Raw genomic sequence first — 24,943 nt, forward strand, 5'->3', positions numbered from 1 at the left:
TTTTAATGATGTTTTAACACAGTTCTTTGATCAAATTTTCAAAAATGTATCACAGGTGCTTAAGTTTCGGAAACAAATTTTTAACCTATAGTATAGTCTTATTATTATACCATGGGTTAAAAATTTAGTTCCGAAAGAAGTGCCTGTCTGTGAGATGTTTTGCCAAAGACGGATCGAGGATGCTGTTTCGTTCTATCCCTTAATTTAGTCCTCAATATTTTTAAAAGATATTTGGAATGAAAATTATTTTGTTCTACAATTCATGTAATATTTAAAGCATCAATTCATTACAGGTATAAGCATTCGTTATAGGCGTGTTTTACTGCCTTATTATGAGAGGTTTTTGGAATGGTCATTGCATTACCTTGGCCCGACGAATAGACTTTATAATTACTAGTATGTCTTTTTTTCTTAAAATTTTATATATCGAGTTTTATTAAGGACAGATGATACAAACAAACTTTTGTCAAAAAATATGAAAATAACAACTTGAGTCATGTTTTAATTAGCAAAATGAACAAGTTTCACCGTGTAGTTTTTAATTTTTTACTCAGATTTTCTCGAAAATGAGATTTGAAGTGAAAAATATTTGTATAGGTTAGTAAGGATGGTTTCAGAGAGACAGAATTTTGAACATCATAGAAGGTTTACAATTTCTTTATATTCTAGAAATTTATCATTTGCATCATTTTCAATGAATATAGGCCAAAAAATATATACAAATCCAGGCATCCATTTTTTTGTTTGTATCATCTGTCCTTAAACAAATATATGCTTAAAAGGTTGTATTTGATAAAGTGGGGTGTTCGTCTATACTCTCGCGAGGTGTAAACATTTTAACCCAAATAAAAAAAGGACTTTAAGGCCGGAATTATAAATATCTTTGTTTCCCCTAACCTGACCCTTAATTCTCAAGTTGGGTCGGTAGGTAGGTAAACAATTTTATTTTCTGACAGCAGCTTTGAAAATACATTCTAAAATTTAACGGAAAATTATATTTATAAATAAGAAAGGTACAACAGAAAGGGATTTGTGAACAAAATGCTGAGTATCATACATATGCCGTTTAAAAGTAAAATTCATGATTAATTAATTCACAACTGTAATTTAGATGAATTTGTGAAATATCTGACGCCAGAGAACATGTATATAAATCGACTAAAAAAGACAAGATTCTCAAATACGCAAAGAGTGGACATAGACAGTCAGTGTACTTTTTTGAGGGCCATGAGATTTGCAGTGATTTTAGAGCATTTTGCTATGTACATTTTTGAAGGCCGTGAGATTTGCAGTGATTTTAGAGCATTTTGCTTTGGAGTTAAGAAGTAAGTGGCTAATTTTAAGTCGCAGGTTCAAATGAACCAAACCGAATCTACAAATGTTTAACCCGTAAATAAAGGCATGAAAAAGTACAACTGAATTATATTTATCAGGATGAATATGCAGACATATTTACAACTTCTACGATTTCATAATGGCATATAGTAAACATAGGAACATAGATGAATTGTTTATTAAGTCAAAAGTCAAATTAAATAAAATGCAGTGCAATTGAATGATGTGTTCACTAGGTGGGCCCCTCATCTGCTCATGAGGCTGGCCTTTCCATGTATTACGTACCTTAAATTCAAAGATAGGTCGATCCTTTCGAAAATTTATTCACTCACATGGAGACGCCAAGACACGTCCGAAACACTCTTAATTAGTCATGGTAAATTTTATTATCGAATTGTTTCAAAAGTGAAGAATTCAATTAGATAAAAGCATAAGATTGAGACATCGCCGTTGTTTTATGAAGAACTACTTCTCTGTAATCACATCTGGGCGCTATTTTGTTTCCATCAAATGCATGCTTGAAAATCACAGTAAAACAGTGTTGGCCGTTCTAATAAAAACTGATTTTGATGAAATTGTATTTTATAAAACTTGGTTGACAATAAAAAAAAAATTTGAATCATCGTATTTAAAAAATCTTTTCAGTCGGCGCAATTTAATTGGGTCTGTCGCATTAGGGGAAACAAAGGTATTTTTTATTTTGGTCCAATGAAATCTATATACATGTATATATTTCTGAATTCAAATCACTGGAAGCTACTAACAGACGTTTACAGATACATGTATTTAACAAAAATCTACATGATATCTATCACTTTTTACAAACCTATATATTATTTTGGCCATATATTTAAAAAAAAGATGTGATTGTGAAACACTATGCGCCTGGCGGCAACAAAGTTCAAAAAATCTATTCTAAGCATATACTAGTATATGTCAAGGTCACAAGGCCATTGACCTAGGAGTCATTTGAAATAACTTAATTAGTGGAGTATGCATACCAAATATGAAGTCTCCTATGATTCAAGTTATGGCGAAAGTTCGAAAAAGCCATTTTTAGCATATAGTTCACAGTCAAGGTCACAATTAAGGTCATTGACTTTGATGTCATTTGAAATACTAGTAACTCAATTTCTGAAGTATATATACCAAATATGAAGTACCCATCTCCCATGGTTCAAAAGTTATGGCGAAGGTTAAAGTTGACAGACAAACAGCTAAACAGACAGGACAAAACAATATACGAGTAGTATATGTAATAGTATTGTTTATTTATTATAGTGACATGTGTTAAACAACATGGATAACCGTACAATAATATCATCAGAATACAAACACACGGGCCGTTGCACCTATATGACTTTTAAAAAATATTTAAGGAATAATCTAAATATATACACTCCGGATATATCGACCTAGGCGCATAAAAAAGAACCGTCTTATGAACGTGTGATTTAATTTAATGGAATTTGGGAATTTATTGTAAATTTTTATTTACTGCCACCCGGTAAATTCAAAATTTACAGCATGACACTAAATACAATTTCATTTCCCAACTTTAATTTGTGCCCCCCCCCCCCTCAAATTGTTATAATATGAGAATATAAGACCTTGTTTTCTTTTTTTTTGTACCCCTCCTTTTTTATTTTAAAAATACCCAGATTTCAGATATAAATGAGCACTACAACACATGTATCTGTTAAGTCTGTGATACGTTGAATCATTTTATATTCATTTCAAACTTAGTTTATGTCATTTGTCATTTAAAAGAATGACAAAATTGATCTCCGCAAAAGGATAGAGTGTTTCAAGTACATATTGAATTCATTTTTCATAAAGAACTACATGTCTTTGTATATCTTTTGTTTCTAAACAACTGGCCTCTGGCAGCGTTTCTCCAGCACTGAATTTGGTACATTATATACTGAATTTTAGAAATTTTAGTACATGTATATATACGTTTAGTGTTTTTTTTTTTTATTTTGGTCGGGCCATAGGGATGTGTATCTTTGCTCTGTTTTGTGTTTCTTATAATTTTAGCTAGGTATATACATGTATGTAAATAACCAGATTGAAAACTGAAAAGGGAAACGAATCGGAAAAAAATATACATGTAAAAGTATTATATACTAATATCATTGGTAAATACATGCATGTACTATTTAGTAAATAAGATAAGATAAAATAAATAAATAAATATATAGATAAATAAATAAATGAATGAATGAATTAATTTAATTAATTGATTAATTTTTAAATGAGTTAATTAATCAATCAGTTAATTAATTACCCTGTGAGTTTATAACATGGATATTGTCCAAACTTGAAAATCTTAAAATATTGGAGAAATCGATAAGAAAGCAAAATAAAAAAAAAACTACAATATTAAAAAAAGGGGGGTCTGACTTTCAATATTTTTATACTAAGGCAGAAGTAAAACATAATGTTTTTTTTTAAAGAAGTGCTTAATTTGGGACAAGTCTTTCTCCACTTCCTCGATATTTAGTGCCTGTACTCCATCTCTTTGAGATTAATTGAAATTGGATCGGGTACGGAATCCTAATTGTGTTCGAATTTTCTCTGAATGCTGCAGTAATGGAAAAGTTGGGAGTTCATCGAGATGCTACTCAACCTATATCAGTGCGTGAATTTTTAGAGTCTTGGGATGTGACAGCTGTACCAGGGATTGTGAAAACCTCCACAGATGACGAAGATGCAATGCTAAAGACACTGTCCTCCGAGATGAACATTCCAATTGAAACTTTAATGGAGTTAAACACTGTTTGTGGGTAAGTAAAGTGAAAAAACATACACACAACACACCTGTCATAGACATAAAACTCAGCTTTCTGGGAAATAACCGACAGAGGAAGTCTTCCATCATGATTGAAGGTCATGGAAACAGGGCATGCAATGATTCATCTACATGTTGTGAGCATAAATATAATATAATTATCAGGTCCAGTACAATCACTAGATTTAGCTACGTAGGTAGAATTACCTACGTAGCTTTATTTACCTACCTCAGGTAGCTTTATTTAGCTATTTCAATGTAACTTTTCAAATATTTATTTTTTATTTAAAAGAGACAAAAAAATCGCAATTAAGAGACTATTGATATTCATACTAGGGAGGCTTATAAAAACAATCCAAAGCAGAGATAGTTTAAACATTGCTGCGTTTGGACAATTTAGAGCAAAACATGTAATTCCATTGTTTGATTACTGTCTTCTCTCTCATGCGTGCGTTGAGGCATAACTGAGTATGATTACTTCACATTGTGTTGAATGATTACTGACCTATTATCGTGTTAACCGGAACTGGACTTCTTTGTCATTTAATTCAAGGAGTAACTGTTCTAACTGTCATACATAGCCCCAAAACTTTCAGAACTTTGTTTGCAATTGCGCAGTAAAAGACATTTCTTCAAGAATGATTTTTTCCTGAGTTAATTGTTTTCAGATGAGTTCAAAGTTGAAAATGATCACTGCATCAAAAGGATATTTTCCACACATCCTGAGAAAAATGCTTTTTTATAGAAATAAATTGAGTTGGTAGCTAAATAAAGCTACCTCAGGTAGGTAAATAAAGCTATGTAGGTAAATCAAGCTACGTAGCTAAATCTAGTGATTGTACTAGACCTGATTATACTAGTAATATGTAGTATGTATGTAAAAGTTTTCTGTGTTTTCAGTCAGAAAACATCCAAGAAAAGGGTTGAAATTACAGAGAATATAAGAGCTTATTTAATTTTACTTCCTTGCTCATGTTGCTGAAGTATAATTATTTTATATAATATCTATGCATTCAGAAATGTTCATGAATATATGTTTATTAACATTATTAAACAGTTTTCTTTCCAAGAACCTTGTGTATACATGTACTATATTCTTTCCTCAATTTTTTATGTAATCAACAAGTATGCATGCAATTCTCTTAATGTATGTTCAATTTGCATATTATACATGTTCTATATGAATATTTGCAATATTCATCATTAAAAAAATGAGCTCTAAAAGTTTGATTTCTTTAAGATAATGGTTATTCTTTTGCAGAGAATCCACTTTGAAAAACAACGATGATCCCAAACAATCAGAGTTATTAGAAAATATTCCCCCTGATGTCAATCTTATGACTCTGAGGTAAGTATAGAGAAGAACCTAGTGTTGACCAGAGATACCTCTCACTCTACTCCCACAAGTAAGAGCCTCATTTAACGTCCCTGCGCTCCTTATATACCTCAGCGCTAAGTCAAAAGTATCTCGCCGTGAACCTCTAGCATGCTGGAGTAATCTGACTCTAACCCCCTGCTTTTATATTGCACCGTTGTGACTTGCACATGTCGCAATATAAAAACAGGGGTTAGAGTCAGAGGAATCTTGGAAAACCCTTGTGTATGACCTTGTTTCTATATCACATAAATCCCCCAATCTGTATTTTAACTACTGCTGAATTTTGGGACATTAGAAAGCCAGAGTGAATCAATCAGCAAAACTTCCTTGATTCCATAGCCTTATTCAAACCTCGGCTGTACAAGGAAACTTGATATGCGAATCAGCTCAACATTTGTGATATGGCTACCTATTTACTGCCTTGGGAAAATGTAACACTTTGAAAAACTTTGATATAGCCAATGAGGTATGAATTGGTCAAGAAGTGCTGAGTGAGACTAGTATATATGTGGAATTGATTTCAAAGTCTCATCATCAGTATTCTTTAAGTATTTTACCCTTAATGTCTTGAAATCTTGGATATCTCAAAGTTTTTTCTTGGCCACATCAAATTTGGGATAATGTCAGAATAAATAAAAAATGTGTTTTCTTTTCTAACCTAGCTATGAAAAAAATAGGGTTGGTACACTGAAGGTAGGGAAGATATTTTATTTTATTTTAACATTTTATTGGCAAGCAAGATGCCATTTTTTCCCGGAGAAAAATTGCTGTCAAAACAATTTTGATTACTATAGTAATGTATATTGAATATAGTAAGTCATTTTCTCAAACACAGAAGTGAGATTTGGATTTCCATTAGTGATACTGGAGTAGTTTACTCCTGGAAAGATATCAGCAGCTGATAAATTGTTCTGCAGGGTTATGATATATTTAGGAATTGGGACCTGGAAACATGGAATTAATTTATCTAGGCCTAGTGAACATGATGAAGGTCTGACTGTATTCTTTTAAAGCTGCAGATATCTCAGACATCAGGGCAAACTGGCAATAGTAATATAATTATAATGTATGTGAGTGCTTGATATTCCAGTTAGTTAAAAAAATTCAAAAATAGTGCATTCCAGTTAAACACAAAAGACAGAGTGTGTCATAACTTTTCATTAAATTCATGTGTACGAGGTTATTCAGTCTTGATGAGTCCAGGTATGTTTATCTTAGAAAAGTCTCTCTTTAAAAGTATTGACATTTATTATGTTTTCAGGGCACATCAAGATGAATTACAGCATCGTCAGCAAAGCTTTAATTACCGTACCCTTGTCAAGCGAGCTATGAGAATACAGAAGTGTGACTTCTTAATGGTTTGTATCTCTTTTTTAAAAAAAAGAAAATCATGGTTTAATAAGTAATGTCAGATAATTTCAGATAATTTTAATAAGAAATGTCAGATAATTTCCTCTAGAAAGCAAAGTTAACTGAATACTCATGGAACATTAGATTACTTATAAATATTCATATTTTTTGTGATCACTTTGTTATTCATTAATACACAACCTTATTCATTAATACACAACCTTTTAATTATTTGTAGAAAATGTACATGTAAAAATAGAATACTTATTTCCCTTTTTCTTGACAAACACTGATTTTCAAGTTGAGATAATAGTAAAAACCAATCCAAATTTCTCATTATAAATGAAGTTTACACAATATTTTACGAGTGGTGCTGTGCGTATTTTAATTTTTTAAGTGGCCTGGTTCCATTTGTATTTTGCATACATATATTTTAGAATTTTTCACCAGCGGATGTGAACACAAACAAGGAAAACTGTCCTGAGGAATATCGTGTCCAGCATCCCGACGTGTTAATAACGGTCCACGTACACCAACCTAACAACACTAGTCAAGGCTTCAACATGAAGGTAAAGACCCTAAACATATCTAGTCATTACTTCTACATAAAGTAAGAGCCTTGGTTAGAGTCCCTACGCTACTTATTTTTACAATGGATGCGTGAGGTATAGAGATGTTTACCTTGTAGGAGTAATGATCATACATGTTGACTCTACCGATTTAGGTGGAAAGTCACTCCAAAGATTTAACATGTACAAAAGTTCTCGCCGTATCCATTTTTGAACTCTCATAAAAGCATCCATCGGAAGCATACAAACGCTTTTTTAGTATCGATGTGTACATATGATACCAGTGATTACATAGGTTATGATAAATTCATCATTGCCATGCTTTTAAGAATTAGAGGTTCACTGCGTTCACAATGTTACTAAAGTTAGAAATCACTTAGCATGTGGCCACGAGGTATATAAGGAACTTGTTTTGTAGTTTAAACCATTTAACAACCAGAATTATTGCTTCTAGGGCAAAGATCACTCTTCAAAAGGCTAAGTTGTAGGCAAAATAATGGTTTATGTCAAATAACCTTTAAAGTATGATCATTAAATTGTTTCATTTAAGGCTACATTTGTATATTACATGAAATATATTTATACAAATTGTAAGGCCTATTTTTTGTATTTGTATGGAGAGAGAAATTTTGTTACAAATTGTAAATTCATTTTTTTCATCTCCGATGGGCCCTGTTTGATTTATATTGAAATCTATCATTCGTTCATTTAGAGACATAAATAACAGAGAATTACTAGCCACCATTAATATGTTTATTAATTATTCCCCTTTGAAGATTGATTGATAGTGTATTGTTTAATGTTCTTCTCAAGAATTTTTCACTCATCTTGAGATGCAACCACTTGCAGGTGGAGAGCTGCAAATTTTGTCCTATATTTGGCACTCAGGGCCATTGAGCAGGGAGCACCTACTGTGACATGAGACCATGGTTTATACGGTTTATATGGTCTCATACGAAAGAGAGGTCTCCACGTGTCACAGTGGGATTTTAACCCGCGCCATAAGGATTGACCTCATACTTCGCAACTCTAGAGCAGATGCTCTAACCACTGTGCTGTGTGGGCTGTCTGAAAAAAATTTGGACAGACAAAGCAGAGAGCTATTGATCCATGCCTTAATTGTAATAACTTTGAACTTATGCTTCCACTTTTTAGCTCACCTGATTTTTCTTATCACATTTTGTCTGTAGTCTGTCTGTCTGTAAACTTTTCACATTTTCAACTTCTTCTCCAGAACCACTGGGCCAATTTGAATCAAACTTGCCAAAAACAATCCTTAGGTGAAGGGGATTCAAGTTTATACAAATGAAGGGCCCGCCCTCTTTCAAGGGGAGATAATCAAGATACAAAAATAGAGTGGGGTCATTAAAAAATCTTCTCAAGAACCACCGGGCTAGAAAGCTGAAACATGTGGAAGCATCCTGGGGTAGTGTAGATTCTAAATTGTTTGAATAATGACCCTTAAGGGTTGTAAGGGTCAAGATGGGTATTACAAAGGGGGAAATCTGTTAAATGACAGAATTGCCAAAGTTACTCAGGTAAGCGATGTGGCCCATGTGCTTCTTGTTTGTTGCTGGCTTTGAGTATTCTTTTTTGTGATCTCATTCATCCATAATGAACTAATTGATTCTCCTTCCAGCTGTCCCTTGACCAGACCATTCTAGTACTGGGGTGTGAGAAGTTGACAGACCTCAGAGACAAAATCACCTGTGTTAATGATCTAGCTCTGGCAGGAGACCTTAGTGAAAACCCTGACTTCACTCCAGAACACTATGCTAAGGTTTTAAGTTTTAATAAATTATTTTTGATAAGTTCAACAGAGTAATCTCTACATGTACTGCTATCCCATCTGTGACCAGATTGGACAATTCATTGTTTGTTAATTATTTTTAAAAAAAATTATGTCCATTTTTCAATTTGAAAGAAAATCACATGCTGGGCATGACAAATATAGACAGAAGCGGGGCTTGCAGCATGTGGATTAGCAGAAAATCAAGAGCATGTAAATATAAGGAATAGCTGTAAGATTTTTTGAGTTCATGATGATGATCAATCATTTGGCTTGTGTGATTTTTTTAATGCATAAACACCTTTGGCATTTATGCAAATTATCATTTAAGCCACTCGATCACAACATCATAAATTAAAAAAAATTGGACAGTTATTCCTTTTATTCACATGCTCTTAATTCTGCTAATCTACATGCTAAAAGACAATGTGCTTGTCAAAATTTAATTCTCGCATATGATAGTATTCCTTAAAATTATATATACAAGTGAAAATAATCACAATTTGTCATGAAAATTAGTTGTCATTTGCTAATCAAAGATTAATTTATGCTTAGTACACAATTCTACAAATAATTTTTTTTTGCTTAATTTTATATTGGTGCGTAAAACAAAAATTGTAGAATGATGTACAGTAATTTATGCCCTGCCTAAGATTAACAGTAAATTAATGCTCAGTAAACTAACAATTCTCGAATTAAAACAACATTTTTTTTGCGAATTAAAATTTTTATAGTCAGGTGTGAGGAAGGCTATTATGATGTCATTTGCAAATGACGTCACCTTATGCAGAAAAGATATGCATTTGACATAATGTCACAGTGTCTGGAGACATATTTTAGTGATTAAAACATTTTTTCCTAATTTTTCACTCAAAAATAGGTGATGAATTTTGTTGCAGAATTTAATTTGAATAATTGATTTTCACTTTAGCTTATGCGAAGTAATTTAATGCCGTAAACAAAGTTGAAGTAAACTAATTCGCATTAAATTCTCCGTGTGAAAGCAACAAACAGATTGTCGAATTAAACTCTTGTATCTGTACACAGTTTTCCCATGTGCAACAAACAGATGACATTTTACACAGTCCTATTGGATTAACAGTCTGTGTATGTAACGGAGGAACTGTCCATCCTGGTCTATGATGTGGACACAGTCATTGTAATAATCTGCTGTAAGGATGTGATTCCGACTGTTTGTGGTGATTCCTTGTAGACTGAATGGTTTGTTCTTTGGAGCAGGAGTATGTCCATTGTATCTGAATCTTAGTTTCCCGGCCTGATTGACCACCACTACTGCTCCAGCTCCAACGTCAGACACACAGATATCCCGGTTCCTGTTCTCAGTCATATATCTAGTAGAAAAATAAGTAGGTAAATAGAGAGGTTTACCTTTATCATCAAACTGAATGGTTTGTTTCTCTGCTGAGCCAGAGTAACGGACAACTTTTGTTTGTTTGTAATCAACACTTTCCATGATAACCAGGAGGTCACCAGAGGAGGTACTACAAACACCTTTAGGTTTCCAGTTCTGTAGTCTGATCACCTCCTCTATCTTCTCATTCTTCACAATGTTCACAGTTCTATCATAGTAATCAGTATAAACTAGATCTCCATTTTTTGTCACTGCTATGTTAGATGGATAGAACCAAGACTTGCTTCTGATTGACTTGAGTAGTGATCCCTGATTGATGCTGTAGAGTTTCATGATGTTGGCATCTCCACATGTCCATATTTCTTCATCACTCAGACAGACCACATTGAAAGGGCCAAGATAAAGAAATCCAAATCTATACCCAGTGTTAATAGTGGTGACAGTCTCTGGTTCATCAAGCAGCTGTTTGACTGGTGGAGAGGATCCAGCTTCTGGTGATTTCTGTGTTGTCTTCAGGCTGTAGCCATGTTTATCTGATAAACATGTTAAAGAACTTGATGATAAGGATCCAAACAGTTTACAGAATTCTACTTGGACTTTTCCTGGTGTGAATTTGGGTAAAGAAGGTTCAATTTTCAGCCGAAGCTCCCTATGTTTTTCTATGTTGGATTTAACACTATAGCCTTTATAAATGTTTATGGAAGCAACATCATCCTCAAGTGAATCAATTTCATCCTTGATGTCAGACAGTGTCTTGTTAATTTCATCCAGATGTTTCTGTAGAGTTTGTAACTGTGTGTTTTTCATCTCATCAACTTCAGCTTTAAGTTTCTTGACAAGTTTGTCAATTTCTCTGTGCCAGTTCTCTCCATGCTTTGTTATGGCTGTTGAGAGATCTCCATATTCCTTTTCTAAATGACTCATTCTGTTTTGTAAATCTGAGGCAATGTCCTGGTAAATTGGATAAATCGTCTCATTTAATTCATTCTGTTCTTTGATGATTTTGTCCCTTTTTTCATCCAGAATTTGTAATATTTCTGATAATTTGTGACCTAGGTGTTCATCAGAAGCTATGCATTTAGTGCATACAGGAATGACACATTGTTTACAGTACATTTTACATTGTTCTTTGGCATGAGTTACACATCCAGGGTAAATGGGAGTGGATTTCCTGGCCTGAAATTTAACAACTTTGTGGTCCTTGGATTCATCAGATATAATATGTTTTCCTACATACGCTGTACATAGGTTGACAAGACATGTATCACAGTGCATCTGTACCACAGCGATCTCACACAGGTCACATCGCATCACATCCTGGGCACCGGTACAGGGGTCCATATTCAAATCTTATGCCCTGAAATTGAATTATGATAGTGAATGATTCAAATACCGGTAGATAATTTTGTTTGTTTTTTTGTACGTTGTTTAACGTCCCTCTTGGGAATTTTTCAGTCATATGGAGAGGTCACCATTTGCTGGTAGAGAGCTTCAAATTTTGTCCTATACTCGGCATTAAGGGCCATGGAACAGTGGGGGATTTTTTTTGTGCCAGCATTTACTGCAACAAGGGACCTCGATTTATATAGTTTCATCCGGAGAACCAATGTCCGTGTCCCACAGGGGGATTCAAACCCGGGATGTGAGGATCAACTCCTTACTTAGCAACACTAGAGCAGACGCTCTAACAACTGTGCCACATGGGCCACAAATAGAATGATGATTAAATTACCTCGGATAGTTTTGTTTACAAATCAAGAAAGATGATAAACTTAATCAAAAAGACTTTAAAATTACATGTATTTAAGCATAATACTAGCATTACAAATTAATCTGTTCCCCTTACATTGTTCTTTTTTTCCTGACTGCTTATCTGCAAGGCTATGTGTGAAGTATTTTAAAAATGGCAAGAAAATAAAAGTATAAAGTCCTTTGAAAACTTTCCAAGTTTGTAAAATTTTATATATTTAAATTGGAACTTGTGTGATTTAAATGAGAATCACAATTTAAAAAAAAATATCTTACCTGTACCAGACAGTAAATGGCAGGTGTCCTATTGAGGTTAAATCTATATATAGACTATCTCTATGTACTTTGATAACATGACTTGTACGAGGGCCGTTCAAAAATTACGCGGACTGTGCTATTATTTACTCTTACAGACGTCATATAGTTATGAAATTTCACATAAATATGTATCTTAAAGATTCCAAAAATCTTAACCCTTAACGACGTTCAATCCTGATACATGTATTTAAAGTCTTAAACTTTTTTTGCCAAGTATATTTTTAGTTTCTACATACATAGCTTAATTAAAATTCAAATCAAAAAATGGGGGTTCATATGCTTCTTTTAGCGCTACAGTACATATAATATGACCTTTTGCACTGAACTTTGTGTCTTAATTAAAAATTACGTCTTCGACGTTTTCCCTCCAATATTTTTATCCAATTAAAGCATGAAACAAAATGAACTTTAAGTCTGTTTTAAAAAAGACACTTTAAAATTGTGACTAAGAAAAAGTTTCAAATTAATTATTTGACCTTTTTGCACTAATAAAATTCACCTATTTGTATCACATGCAATAAATAAAGAACAAACAATATTTCACCATTTCTCTATAACCCGTAAACGTTCATTTAAATTCTTCTATTTTATTCTCTTTACCAACATTTTTATTTCAGGATCTCTACAAATCTGGGTTTTTCTACATTGAGGGTTGTTTTTACAATGATTTCCGTGACAGTGGTGCAATTGACTACAGCCAGTAAATATTTTTATATTAAATTTAACATGTACAACTTTGAATTGGCAAATTATTAAAATGTTATATATTTAATGTATAAAAAAACATTATAAGTTTGAATGTAAAAGTTAGCAAATTATGTTTTTCTTCTCTCTCCCTTTGTTTTTGATTTTGTACAGAAGAGAGACTGAAAGGTTGGCAAAGTTACTTAATTCAACCATAAAGATTCAAATTATTTCAGAGTGATTCGTGACTGGGCCAAGGACCCGGCCCGGGAGATAGGAGCCATGCAGACAGCTTCCATGGAGGACACGTCCTTCCTGGACCTGACCCTCAGACTGGGACAACCCTACGTTTACATGCACCAGGGGGACTGTGAACACCTCATTGTATTCTCTGATATCAGGTATCTTAATAAATCTTCAAAGTGTGTTTTAAAAAATTTTGTGTGGAATGTTACCAAATATAATTTTTATCTCTATTTTTCTGCACTTAATTCATAGGATGGTTTTATGTGATTTAATTTTCTTTTTTTGAAAAAAATCAAAATAAAATAATATTTTTTTTCAATTTCTGATATTTTTAATTTTTCTTTAGAATAACCGGTATACAAAATGAGAATTTTATAGGTTTTATTATCCGGAAACATGCTTGCCAGTTTAACATCAATTTGATAATAAAGTATAATTTAGAGCCATTAAATTCTTGTAGGATATTGAGTCCTCAGGATACACAAGATATCAGAGAGTATCCTCTTGTTACACACAAACGTCTGAAGAACCAGACCAAATGTAGAGTCTGCCAAATGCACGCTTCCAGGTAAATATTTAAAGTAAATTGTTTTAGATCCATGTGAGAGAACAATTCTTGGTTGTTGAATGAGTAATATTTAGTGAGATGATATATATATTGTCATCAATATCATTTTATCCCGTATTTTGTTGTTTCATTAGTTGTTCTTTATTTTGTTGTATGATATTATACAATTATGGACTCTTTTTGTGTTGAATATGGTTTGTTATTCACCAAAAAAAAATTCATATTGACCGAGGCGAAGCCGAGGTCAATATGATTATTTTTCTGGTGAATAACAAATCATATTCAACACCAAAAGAGTCCATAATTGTTTTTATTATACAGTCGGGATTTGAATAGATAAGACATTGAAGGATATGTATGACGACACCATTTTCATTTGAGATCTTCCATTGTTGTAAATAAAAAAAATTTCCAGATTACTGTTTGTAACCTCTGTGTTTTCCTTTCCGAGTTTCGCTATGTGTAAGACGTCAAAATGTTAAAAATAATCCTGAAATAGGTTTGAATAATTGTTTTCCTGCTCAGATACGTTGCTCACTACAGCCGTTGCAACAATTGTTCACAACTTTGTTCGATGTTTTGATTGTGACGTCACAATGCCGTTGCACGAGTAATGACCCTCCGGTGAATATGGCCTAAAATCCGGTGAATATGTAGTGTTATGAACTGTTTGCATTTGTATAGATTATATAGGGACTATAAATAGACTATATAATAAAGTCCTTTATTTTGTTGTAATATATCGTCCTTTATGTTGTTATTTAATTATTTATCCAGTTTCTGTTGTATAATTAGTTGTCCTCTATTTTGTTCTTTAATTAGTTGTTCTACATTCTAGGTGGATGGCATACAACAGTGAGCATGCTCCTGAGGATCCCAGCTTTTTCTGTGAACAGTGTTTCCGATCTCTACATTATGACCAGCATGGAAACAAGATAGGAAATTTCCAGGCATTTAGATTCTTTGACAGTAATTCTGTTATATAGTACTCACAGGAACAATAAGGTTTTCACCTAAACCTTGATAGTAATAAAGATACTTGCGAATTGTGATGTCTATCTCAATGCTCAAGGAAATCTTCAGTCATCCCGATAACTTACCCAGTACTACAGTTACTAGTGAGTGTAGAGTACAGCCGCAAGGAAACATCCAGTCAATCAGAGGCCCAGTTACTGCTCCACAGATTAATTATTAAAATAATCTAACTCAAAGGGACAGCCAGAAACTTACAGCATTCGATAGAAATATAGTGAATTCAGGATGAGCATTTAGCATTCTGATACTGTTGCAAGTTTTATTTCAGTAATGCAAGAACTCATTTTTTGTACAAAAACATTAAGAATGTAATTAAGGGATGTAATTCATATAACTGGAAGAACTACACAGAACAACACAGATCCTTATCAAATTTGAATTGTCAGCCTAGAATTTTTAAATGTCAATGAAGGTTATTGTGAAAGTAGTTTGATGACTTTTAACTCTTTCTAACATGCCACAAAGTGTTCATAAAACAAAACAGAGCAGTTACAAAGTTCAATGTTTTCTTTCTTCTCCAATCATGTAATAAAATACAATGTACATTAAAACTTATTAATGTGTGGTTTGTTTTGTGCTCACAATTCTGTATCCTCAGTCTTGTGAAACTACAGTAAAGGCATATATCAACAATCATAATCCAAAAACATTTACATCTTTTTCAATATGAGTACTAAGTTGAAAGATGAACATTTGAGATCACCACTATCTGCTTATTCTTCTCAACTATTTACAGTTCTGAGTGTTTATCAGTGTAACATGTTAAAGACATGTAAGTAAGCTGGGATCCAAGTATTTTTTAAGGAGGAGAGTCTACATCTTCTATAATAAGTGTAATCTATAACAATCTTTCTAAATCTTGAAAATTATATTTAGTTATAGTGATGTTCGGGACACATTTTTCTAAGTAAATTTCTTCAGTAGAGGGGTGCGATTTTTTTTTTTAATAAAAACCTCAAAATTCTGTACGACCCAACCTTCAATTTCATCCGTGCATGGAATTAACTGATTTTCAAATAAATAAACAATACACCTTACATTGTTAGTGTATACACTGTGTATGTCTAATTATATACATGTAGTGGTCTAATTTCATTGTATCATGCATCTTTTGTGGAATTTTTCACTACCAAGTGAAGAAAAAAGTCTTGCGAAACACTGTCACAGTCCAGAATCCAGGCTTTTTATGATAACAGTCTACGTACACAAAATTAACAACACTAATAAAGGTTTCAACATGAAGGTACGGATCCTAAACTCATCAAGTCATGTGATTAAGATACTTATGATCATTGAATTGTTCCATGGCTACTTGTTTTATACATGTACCAATTATTAGGGCTTTGTTTTTATCAGTGAGAGTATCATTGTTGAAATTCATTTATCTGATTAGCTCTGTTTGATTGAATTTAAAATCTGTGTCATTGGTGCATTTAGAGACATAAATAACAGAGAATTACAATGCCACCATTAATATGTTTATTTTTCATGTCCTCTCCTCTTTTAAAGAAGGGAGAGCATATTGCTTTGTCAATCTGTCGGTTGAACGGTCTGCCTGTCGGTCCACTAACAGTTTCAGTTTATTTTCTTTGCATAGGTTGCACATACTGAAATGAAATTTGGTACTGAAATGAAATTTGGTACACAAATTTATCACTTAAAGCATACACAATGTATACTGACAAATAAAGGAGGTCAAAGTTGGTAAAAATCAGAAATATGATTGACCTTGTTACCTGTTGCTTTTTATATTTCTCATTTGTTATTGTATTAATGGATATAAAGATTTTAATTTATTATTAATGATAAATACATGATTTAAATTGTGCAAGGTTAACAGAAGAAATCTAGAGATCTAAAGAATTTGTACAGTTGCAAATCTCTGTTATGTATGAGGTGCATTAAAGTACGTATAGACTTGATAAGGTTAGCAAACACACAAGTCTGAGATATTTTTATCTTCATGGCTATTTTTGTCATCCTAGCTGACAATGTCAAGGTTTGTGATGTAAGAACCCCACACAATCTGTGGAGATCTGAAGTCTAAAACCTTGACATTGTGGGAATGATTTTTTGTATGCTGGTTGCTTTAAATAAAACTATCATAAATCCACAATGAATTGATTGGTTCAGATTAATTTAAGCTCTGTACACAGTAAACATAAAAACTTACAGTGCATAATTTTTCATCGGTGCATAAACAAAAATTGTGATTCCCCAGTGAAATTATGTTGTTTAAACTGAAATTTACATTGGATGGATTTTATTGCAGATATTTGATTTTTTTCACTTGTTTGTTTCCCATCTGAGCAACAAACAGATTGTCATTTGTATCTGTACACAGTCCCCAGGGATAACTCAGTCCACAGTTTATGTAACGGAGGAACTGTCCATCCTGGTCTATGATGTGGACGCAGTGATTGTTAACATCAGCTGTAAGGATGTGACTCTGACTGTCTGTGGTGATTCCTTGTGGATTGAATGGTTTGTTCTTTGGAGCAGGAGTATGTCCAGTGTACCTGAATCTCAGTTTCCCAGCCTGATTGACCACCACTACTGCCCCAGCTCCATTGTCAGACACACATATATCTAGGTTTTTGTTCTCTGTTATGTATTTGTCATGAGAGTTGGAGTAGAAATGTTTAACTTTATCATCAAACTGAATGGTTTGTTTCTCTGTGGAGCCAGAGTAACGGACAACTTTTGTTTGTTTGTTATCATCACTGACCATGATAACCAGGAGGTCACCAGAGGAGGTACTACAGACACCGAGAGGATTCCAGTTCTGTATTCTGATCATCTCCTCTATCTTCTCATTCTTCACAATGTTCACAGTTTTATAATAGTCATCAGTATAAACTAGATCCCAACTTTTTGTGATTGCTATGTTAGAGGGTGTATACCCTGACTTGGTGGTGACTGACTTGAGTAGTGATCCATGATTGATGCTGTAGAGTTTCATGGTGCCGTCACCTCCACTTGTCCAGATTTTTTTATCACTCAGACAGGCAACATCGTAAAGGTATCCATACCCAGTGTCTATGGTGATGGTCTCTGGTTCATCAAGCAGCTGTTTGACTGGAGGTGATTTCTGTATTGTCCTCATGATGTAGCCATGTTTATCTGAAGTTAAAAAACTTGATGATAAGGCTCCAAACAGTTTGCTGAGGTCCTCTTCAATTCTTCCTGGTGTGAATTTGGGGAAAGAAGGTTCAGTTTTTGGTGGAAGCGTCCTGTATTTTTCTATGTCTGATTTAACACTGTAGACTTTGGATATGTCTTTGCAGGCAAAAGCATCTTCAAGTGAATTTACATCATTCTTGATGTCAGACATTACCTTGTTTATTTCATCCAGATGTTTCTGTAGAGTTTGTAACTGTGTGTTTTTCATCTCATTAACTTCAGCTTTAAGTTTCTTGACAAGTTTGTCAATTTCTCTGTGCCAGTCTTCTCCATGTTTTGTTATGTCTGTTGAGAGATCTCCATATTCCTTTTCTAACTGACTCATTCTGTTTTGTACATCAGAGGCAGTGTCCTGGTATGTTGGATAAATCATATCATTTAATTCAGTCTGTTCTTGGATGATTTTGTCCCTTTTTTCATTCAGTATTTGTAATATTTCTGATAATTTGTGACCTAGGTGTTCATCAGATGCTATGCATTTAGTGCAGACAGGAATGTCACATTGTTTACAGTACATTTTACATCGTTCTTTGTTATGAGTTACACACCCAGGGTAGAGGGGCATAGAATTTCTGGTCTGAAAAGTGACAACTTTGTGATTGATAGATTGATCAGAGATCATGTGTTTTCCTACACAAGCAGTACACAGGTTGACAAGACATGTATCACAGTGCATCTGTACCACAGCGGTCTCACACAGGTCACATCGCATCACATCCTGGGCACTGGAACGGGGGTCCATATTCAAACCCTAGGCCTGAAATTGAATTAAAATTGTGAATGAAACAAATAGATAATTTTGTTTGTTTGTATGTTGTTTAATGGTGTTGAGAATTTTGCACTCATATGGAGAGGCCACATATTATTTGCTGGTAAAGATCTGCAAAGAACGAGTGCATTTATGGGCCCCAGTAAAATATGAAAAAATAAACAATCAAATTAGGCAGAATTTTTTCATTTCAAATCATTAATTGATATTTAAACCATATGATTCAACAAATTTTACCACTGAAATCAACGAGTATACAAAGAAAAAAACTATACAATGTGGTAGAAGTCAGGCAACATTTGTAATTTTCTGTAGTAAATCAGGAATGGTTATTCATTTCAAAGCTTTAAAATTTGTTAACTATAATGAGCCTAGCGTTGTGCAAACTTGTGCGAATGATGAAAGAAGCAGGGACGGATCTTTTTTTGTGCCAGCACCAACTGCAACACAGGATCAGTCCGACCTGGGTTTGTACGTTCTCATCCAATGGACCGGTCTCTACATCCCACAGTGGGATTTGAAACCGTGGTGAAAGATTGACTCCTTACTCAGCAATTTAGAGCAGATGCTCTAAATACTGTGCCACTTACATGTAGGAGACAGATACCTAGATAATTGAATTATCTCAGAGAGTTTTGTTCACAAATCAAGAAGGCAATAAAAACTGAATCAAAAAATCTGTTCCTCTTACATCTTAAAGAATATTACTTGACCCCCCCCCCCCCCCCTCCCCCAACTGCTTTTAGAAGCACATTTTCATTATATTAAGTTTTTACATGCATATGAAGGTGAATATAAACAAGAATCACAAGTAAAGGAAAGTACTACCTGAGATCAGACAGTAATGGTGGGTGTCCTGTTGAGGTTATATTTAAGGAATCACTGTCTAGTTTTGAGAGTATGCCAGGGCATCAACAATAGTGGGAAACATGGGATAATTTGCATAAAGGGCGAAGCCCGTTATGCTAAAATTATCCCATGTTTCCCACCATTGTTGATGTCCCTGGCATACTCTCAAAACTAGACAGTGATTCCTTATATTTCCATATTGTGAAATAAATTGTAGATTTAGACATTAAAAATGTAGACTGATCAATTTAAATTACACGAGGACTTCCATGCCAATTTCAATAGTCCTCGCACACTGAGGTCAAACACAAAAGCAGCCGCACGAGATATATGGCCTCTTAGCGTCAGACACAGAGACAGATGCGCACGAGATTTGCATGCGTATTAGGCCTCCTTAGCTGCTGACCTATCGACCTGCCTAATTTACATACCGGCAGAATTATCAAGAAATAAATTCCCCCAAATTTCAAACAGTTATCACAGAGAAAAAAATTAGAAATGGAAATATTTATATATATATATATATATATATATATATATATATTTGTTATACCCTTATAAATATCATTCTATATATTTATTACTAATAAAAAGTCCAACAAAAGAAATGTTTATTACATCGGTCTAACAATTTCACTGTTGACTGGCTTGCCGGTCCAACATAAGAATTGTTAGACCGCAACGTCACTGCTACATAACAGTAATTAATCATCGTTTAATATCGGCGACGTGGAAATAGCCGAAGTTAAGAGCTACAAGAGTTGTTTCTAACAGCAAGGTAAGAAAGAAGGGAAGAGTATTTTTGTGATAAATAATTTTTGTGATACAATAAATATATAATTGATTTTGTTCTTTCTCATCGTGATGTTTTATTTACTGATTAAGCCATAATTTTCCATAAATACAGTATTGATAATATAGCGTGTATTGATTAAATTGATCAATATAAAGTGAGCAGTGAAGGGTATAACAAAACAGTTATAGACTGGGATTCGGGCAGCATATGATTTGTTGGACCTGAAGGTGAAAATGTTGCCCTTGGCCTGCGGCCTCGGGCAACATTTTCACCTTCAGGTCCAACAAATCATATGTTGCCCTCATACCCAGTCAATAACTGTATATATATATATATATATATATATATATATATATATATATATATATATATATATACAGTGGACCCTCATTTATCCGGACACTTTGGTTCCCAATCAATTTGTCCGGATATGTGAAGCATCCGGATATCTGAATCACCAGTTGAACAGGACAAAATAACATTTAAAAATTCTGTCCTGATGAAAAATCGTCCGGATACTGAAGCATCCGGATATCTGGCGTCCGGATATCTGAAGGTCCACTGTATATACTTATATATATATATATATATATATATATATATATATATATATATATATATATATATATATATATATATATATATATATATATATATACATAGACTATCTCTATGTATTTTAATCACATGACACCTGTTTTTATTTTCTGTGAGGTATTTTACTTCCTGGTTGATGTGTTCTAAAGATATAAATTCTAGTTCAAACAATTTACTGTGCCTTGACATATTTTACACTATATATATGGGCAGTAAAATGTGCCAATCACGATTTACCATTATCAGTAGGACTAAGAGCACATATCATTGCAATAAATGTATAGTTTAACTTGTGGGATCAGATATGTTATATTACCTGACTCCAGACAGTAATGGTGGGTGTCCTGTTGAGGCTAATTCTATATTATATAGACTATCTCTATGAACTTTGATCACATCATATTATCTGTCAGGTTAATGTATACTGGTATATAGATACAAACAATCTACTGTGTCTTGACATATTTTACACTATATATATGGGCAGTAAAATGTGCCAATCACATGATTTACCATTATCAGTCGGATTAAGAGAAAAATGTATTGAGTTTAACTTGTGGGATTAGATATGTTACAGTTAAACTGTAATAAAAAGTTCAGTCTTTTCATACTTGATGCAGAACAAATGGGGTGGGAGTATGAAAGGGGGTATTTCTATTGTAGACATGCATATTTTCTAAGATCAACTAACATCTTGTAGGAGGATGATGCATGATACATTTTTTTTAATTTTCAGTCATTCTGAGTATTAGTGTCACAATACACAAAGAATCACCAATATTTAACCATTTCTCTATGAATTTTTATTTCTATTATTCCATATTGATTGTACATGTATATCTCTACAAACTTATTTTTATTTCAGGATCTCTACAAATCTGGGTTTTTCTACATTGAGGGTTGTTTTTACAATGATTTCCGTGACAGTGGTGCAATTGATTACAGCCAGTAAATATTTATTGTTTGCATGTTGTTAAATTTAACTTGTACATTATCTAGAAGAATTACCATACAACTTTGAAATGGCAAATTAAATGTTAAATAATAAAAGTAAAAGAAAACATGATTGAATGTTGAAGTTAGCAAGTTATGTTTCTCTCTCTCTCTCTCTCTGCATTAAGTGGGAGATAGAGGAGAGAGAGCAAAGTTTGTTAATTTAGCCTCATCTTCGCTAGCCAAGAGGTTTTGATATGATACTTTCCTTGTAGCATATCAGAAACCATTGACTAGCAAAGATGATTCAGCCTAAAAAAATTAATTTTCAGAGTGATTCGTGATTGGGCCAAGGACCCGGCCCGGGAGATAGGAGCCATGCAGACAGCTTCCATGGAGGACACATCATTCCTGGATCTGACCCTCAGATTGGGACAACCCTACGTTTACATGCACCAGGGGGACTGTGAACACCTCATTGTATTCTCTGATATCAGGTACATCAATAAATCTTCAAAGTGTGTTTAAAAAAATTTCGTATGGAATGTTACCAAATATAATTTTTTATCTCTATTTTTCTGAACTTAATGTATAGGATAGTTTCATCTGATTTAATTTTCTTTTTCTGAAAAAAAATCAAAATAGAATAATACCACTTTTTTCATTTTCTGAAAATTTTAGTTTTTCTTTAGGGTAACCGGTACACAAAATGATAATTTTATAGGTTTTATTATCCGGAAACATGCTTAAGTTCAACATCAATTTGATAATAAAGTATAATTAAGGAATCACTGTTTAGTTTTGAGAGTATGCCAGGGCATCGACAATAGTGGGAAACATGGGATAATTTGCATAACGGGCGAAGCCCGTTATGCTTAATTTATCCCATGTTTCCCACTATTGTTGATGTCCCTGGCATACTCTCAAAACTAGACAGTGATTCCTTATATTTCCATTTCATTGTGAAATAAAAATGTAGACTTAGACATTAAAAATGTAGACTAATAGATTTAAATTACACGAGGACTTCCATGCCAACTTCAATAGTCCTTGAACACTGACGTTAAACACAAAGGCAGCCGCACGAGCTTTACATGCATATTTGGCCTCCTTAGCGTCAGACACAGAGACAGATGCGCACGAGATTTGCATGGCTGCATATTAGGCCTCCTTAGCTGCTGACCTACCGACCTGCCTAATTTACATTCCGGCAGAATTATCAAGAAATAAATTCCCCCAACTTTCAAACAGTTATCACAGAAAAAAAAATTAGAAATGGAAATATTTTACATTCATTTAATTCTTGTAGGATATTAAGTCCTCAGGATACACAAGATATCAGAGAGTACCCTCTTGTAACACACAAACGTCTGAAGAACCAGACCAAATGTAGAGTCTGCCAAATGCATGCTTCCAGGTAAATATTGATAGTAAATTGTATTAGATTGTGTTGAGATCCATGTGAGAGAACTGTTCTTGGTTGTTGAATGAGTAATCTTTAGTGAGTTAACGTTGTCATCTATATATATTGTCATTCAATTATATCTTATCCCGTATTTTGTTGTTTCATTAGTAGTCCTTTATTTTGTTGTATGATTTCGTCCTTTATGTTGTTGTTTAATCATTTATCCTGTATTTTTTTGTTTAATTAGTTGTCTTCTATTTTGTTCTTTAATTAGTTGTTCTGCATTCTAGGTGGATGGCATACAACAGTGAGCATGCTCCTGAGGATCCCAGCTTTTTCTGTGAACAGTGTTTCCGATCTCTCCATTACGACCAGCATGGAAACAAGATTGGGAATTTCCAAGCGTTTAGATTCTTTGACAGTAATTCTGTTATATAGTACTCACAGGAACAATAAGGATTCCACCTAAACCTGGATAGTAATTAAGATACTTGTGAATTGTGATGCCTCCCTCAATGCTCAAAGAAACTTGCAGTCATCCTGATTCTTGTACCAGCCACAAGGAAACATCCAGTCATTCAAAGGCCCAGTTACTGCTTCACGGTTTAATTATTAAAAAAACCTACCTCAAAAGGACAGCCAGAAACTTACAGCATTCTAAAGAAATATAGAACATTCAGAATGGGCGTTCAGCATTCAGATACTGATGCAAGTTTTATTTGATTTGATTTCAGTAATGCAACATGTCATGTTTTTATATAAAACATTCAGAATGTAATTCATATAAACTGGAAGAACTACACAGATCCTTATCAATTTTGAATTATTAGCCTAGATTTTTTTAATGTTGTGGAGATTATTGTGAAAGTCGTTTGATGAATTTTAACTCTTTCTAACATACCACAATGTGTTCATAAAACAAAACAGCAGTTACGAAGTTCAATATTTTCTTTCTTCTACAATGTAATAAAATACATTAAAACTTGTCAATTTGTGACTTGTTTCCTGCTCACAGTTCTGTATCTTCCGTCTTGTGAAACTACAGTAAAGGCATGGTACCAACAGTCAACCTCTAGTTTTATCCATACATGGAATTAACTGATTTTCAAATAAAAAAGACAATACACCATAACACATTTTTGGTATACATACTGTGTATGTCTAATTGAATAGTGGTGTGATTTCATTGTGCTTTGCATCTTTTGTGGAATTTTTCAGTACCAA

At 33.6% G+C, this 24,943-nt stretch overlaps 2 protein-coding genes across 3 annotated transcripts; one reads left to right on the plus strand and one right to left on the minus strand.

Moving 5' to 3' along the window:
• Window positions 1-3,893: 3,893 nt before the first annotated feature.
• On the plus strand, window positions 3,894-24,704 carry LOC134237592 (snRNA-activating protein complex subunit 3-like). 2 transcript variants are annotated; one of them, XM_062719721.1, is made up of 9 exons: window positions 3,894-4,124; window positions 5,391-5,477; window positions 6,769-6,865; window positions 7,295-7,426; window positions 9,066-9,206; window positions 22,247-22,329; window positions 22,647-22,811; window positions 23,624-23,731; window positions 24,010-24,704. In XM_062719721.1, exons 1-9 carry the CDS (start codon window positions 3,931-3,933, stop codon window positions 24,155-24,157), a joined length of 1,155 nt encoding a protein of 384 aa, XP_062575705.1. In that variant the 5' UTR covers window positions 3,894-3,930; the 3' UTR covers window positions 24,158-24,704. The 2 variants fall into 2 exon arrangements, with proteins under 2 accessions (XP_062575705.1, XP_062575704.1); XM_062719720.1 differs by lacking the exons at window positions 22,247-22,329; window positions 22,647-22,811; window positions 23,624-23,731; window positions 24,010-24,704 and adding exons at window positions 13,272-13,354; window positions 13,575-13,739; window positions 14,045-14,152; window positions 14,991-15,742.
• On the minus strand, window positions 17,022-19,122 carry LOC134237602 (uncharacterized). Its single transcript, XM_062719731.1, has one exon. The coding sequence runs from the start codon at window positions 19,110-19,112 to the stop codon at window positions 17,451-17,453; it is 1,662 nt and encodes a 553-aa protein (XP_062575715.1). The 5' UTR covers window positions 19,113-19,122; the 3' UTR covers window positions 17,022-17,450.
• Window positions 24,705-24,943: the final 239 nt, after the last annotated feature.

The sequence above is a fragment of the Saccostrea cucullata genome, unplaced genomic scaffold, assembly GCF_032062105.1.
Source record: "Saccostrea cucullata isolate Sc308-1 unplaced genomic scaffold, CSIRO_AGI_Scuc_v1 ctg396, whole genome shotgun sequence".
In the NCBI taxonomy this organism is placed as follows: Eukaryota; Metazoa; Mollusca; class Bivalvia; order Ostreida; family Ostreidae; genus Saccostrea; species Saccostrea cuccullata.

Bases quoted from the DNA above. Each gene is read 5' to 3' on its own strand.
- LOC134237592 (XM_062719721.1), top strand. From the start codon at position 3,931: ATGGAAAAGTTGGGAGTTCATCGAGATGCTACTCAACCTATATCAGTG. The intron at 6,866-7,294 runs GTTTGTATCTCT...CATATATTTTAG, and splicing joins AGAAGTGTGACTTCTTAATG to AATTTTTCACCAGCGGATGT. The intron at 22,812-23,623 runs GTACATCAATAA...TAATTCTTGTAG, and splicing joins ATTGTATTCTCTGATATCAG to GATATTAAGTCCTCAGGATA.
- LOC134237602 (XM_062719731.1), bottom strand. From the start codon at position 19,112: ATGGACCCCCGTTCCAGTGCCCAGGATGTGATGCGATGTGACCTGTGT.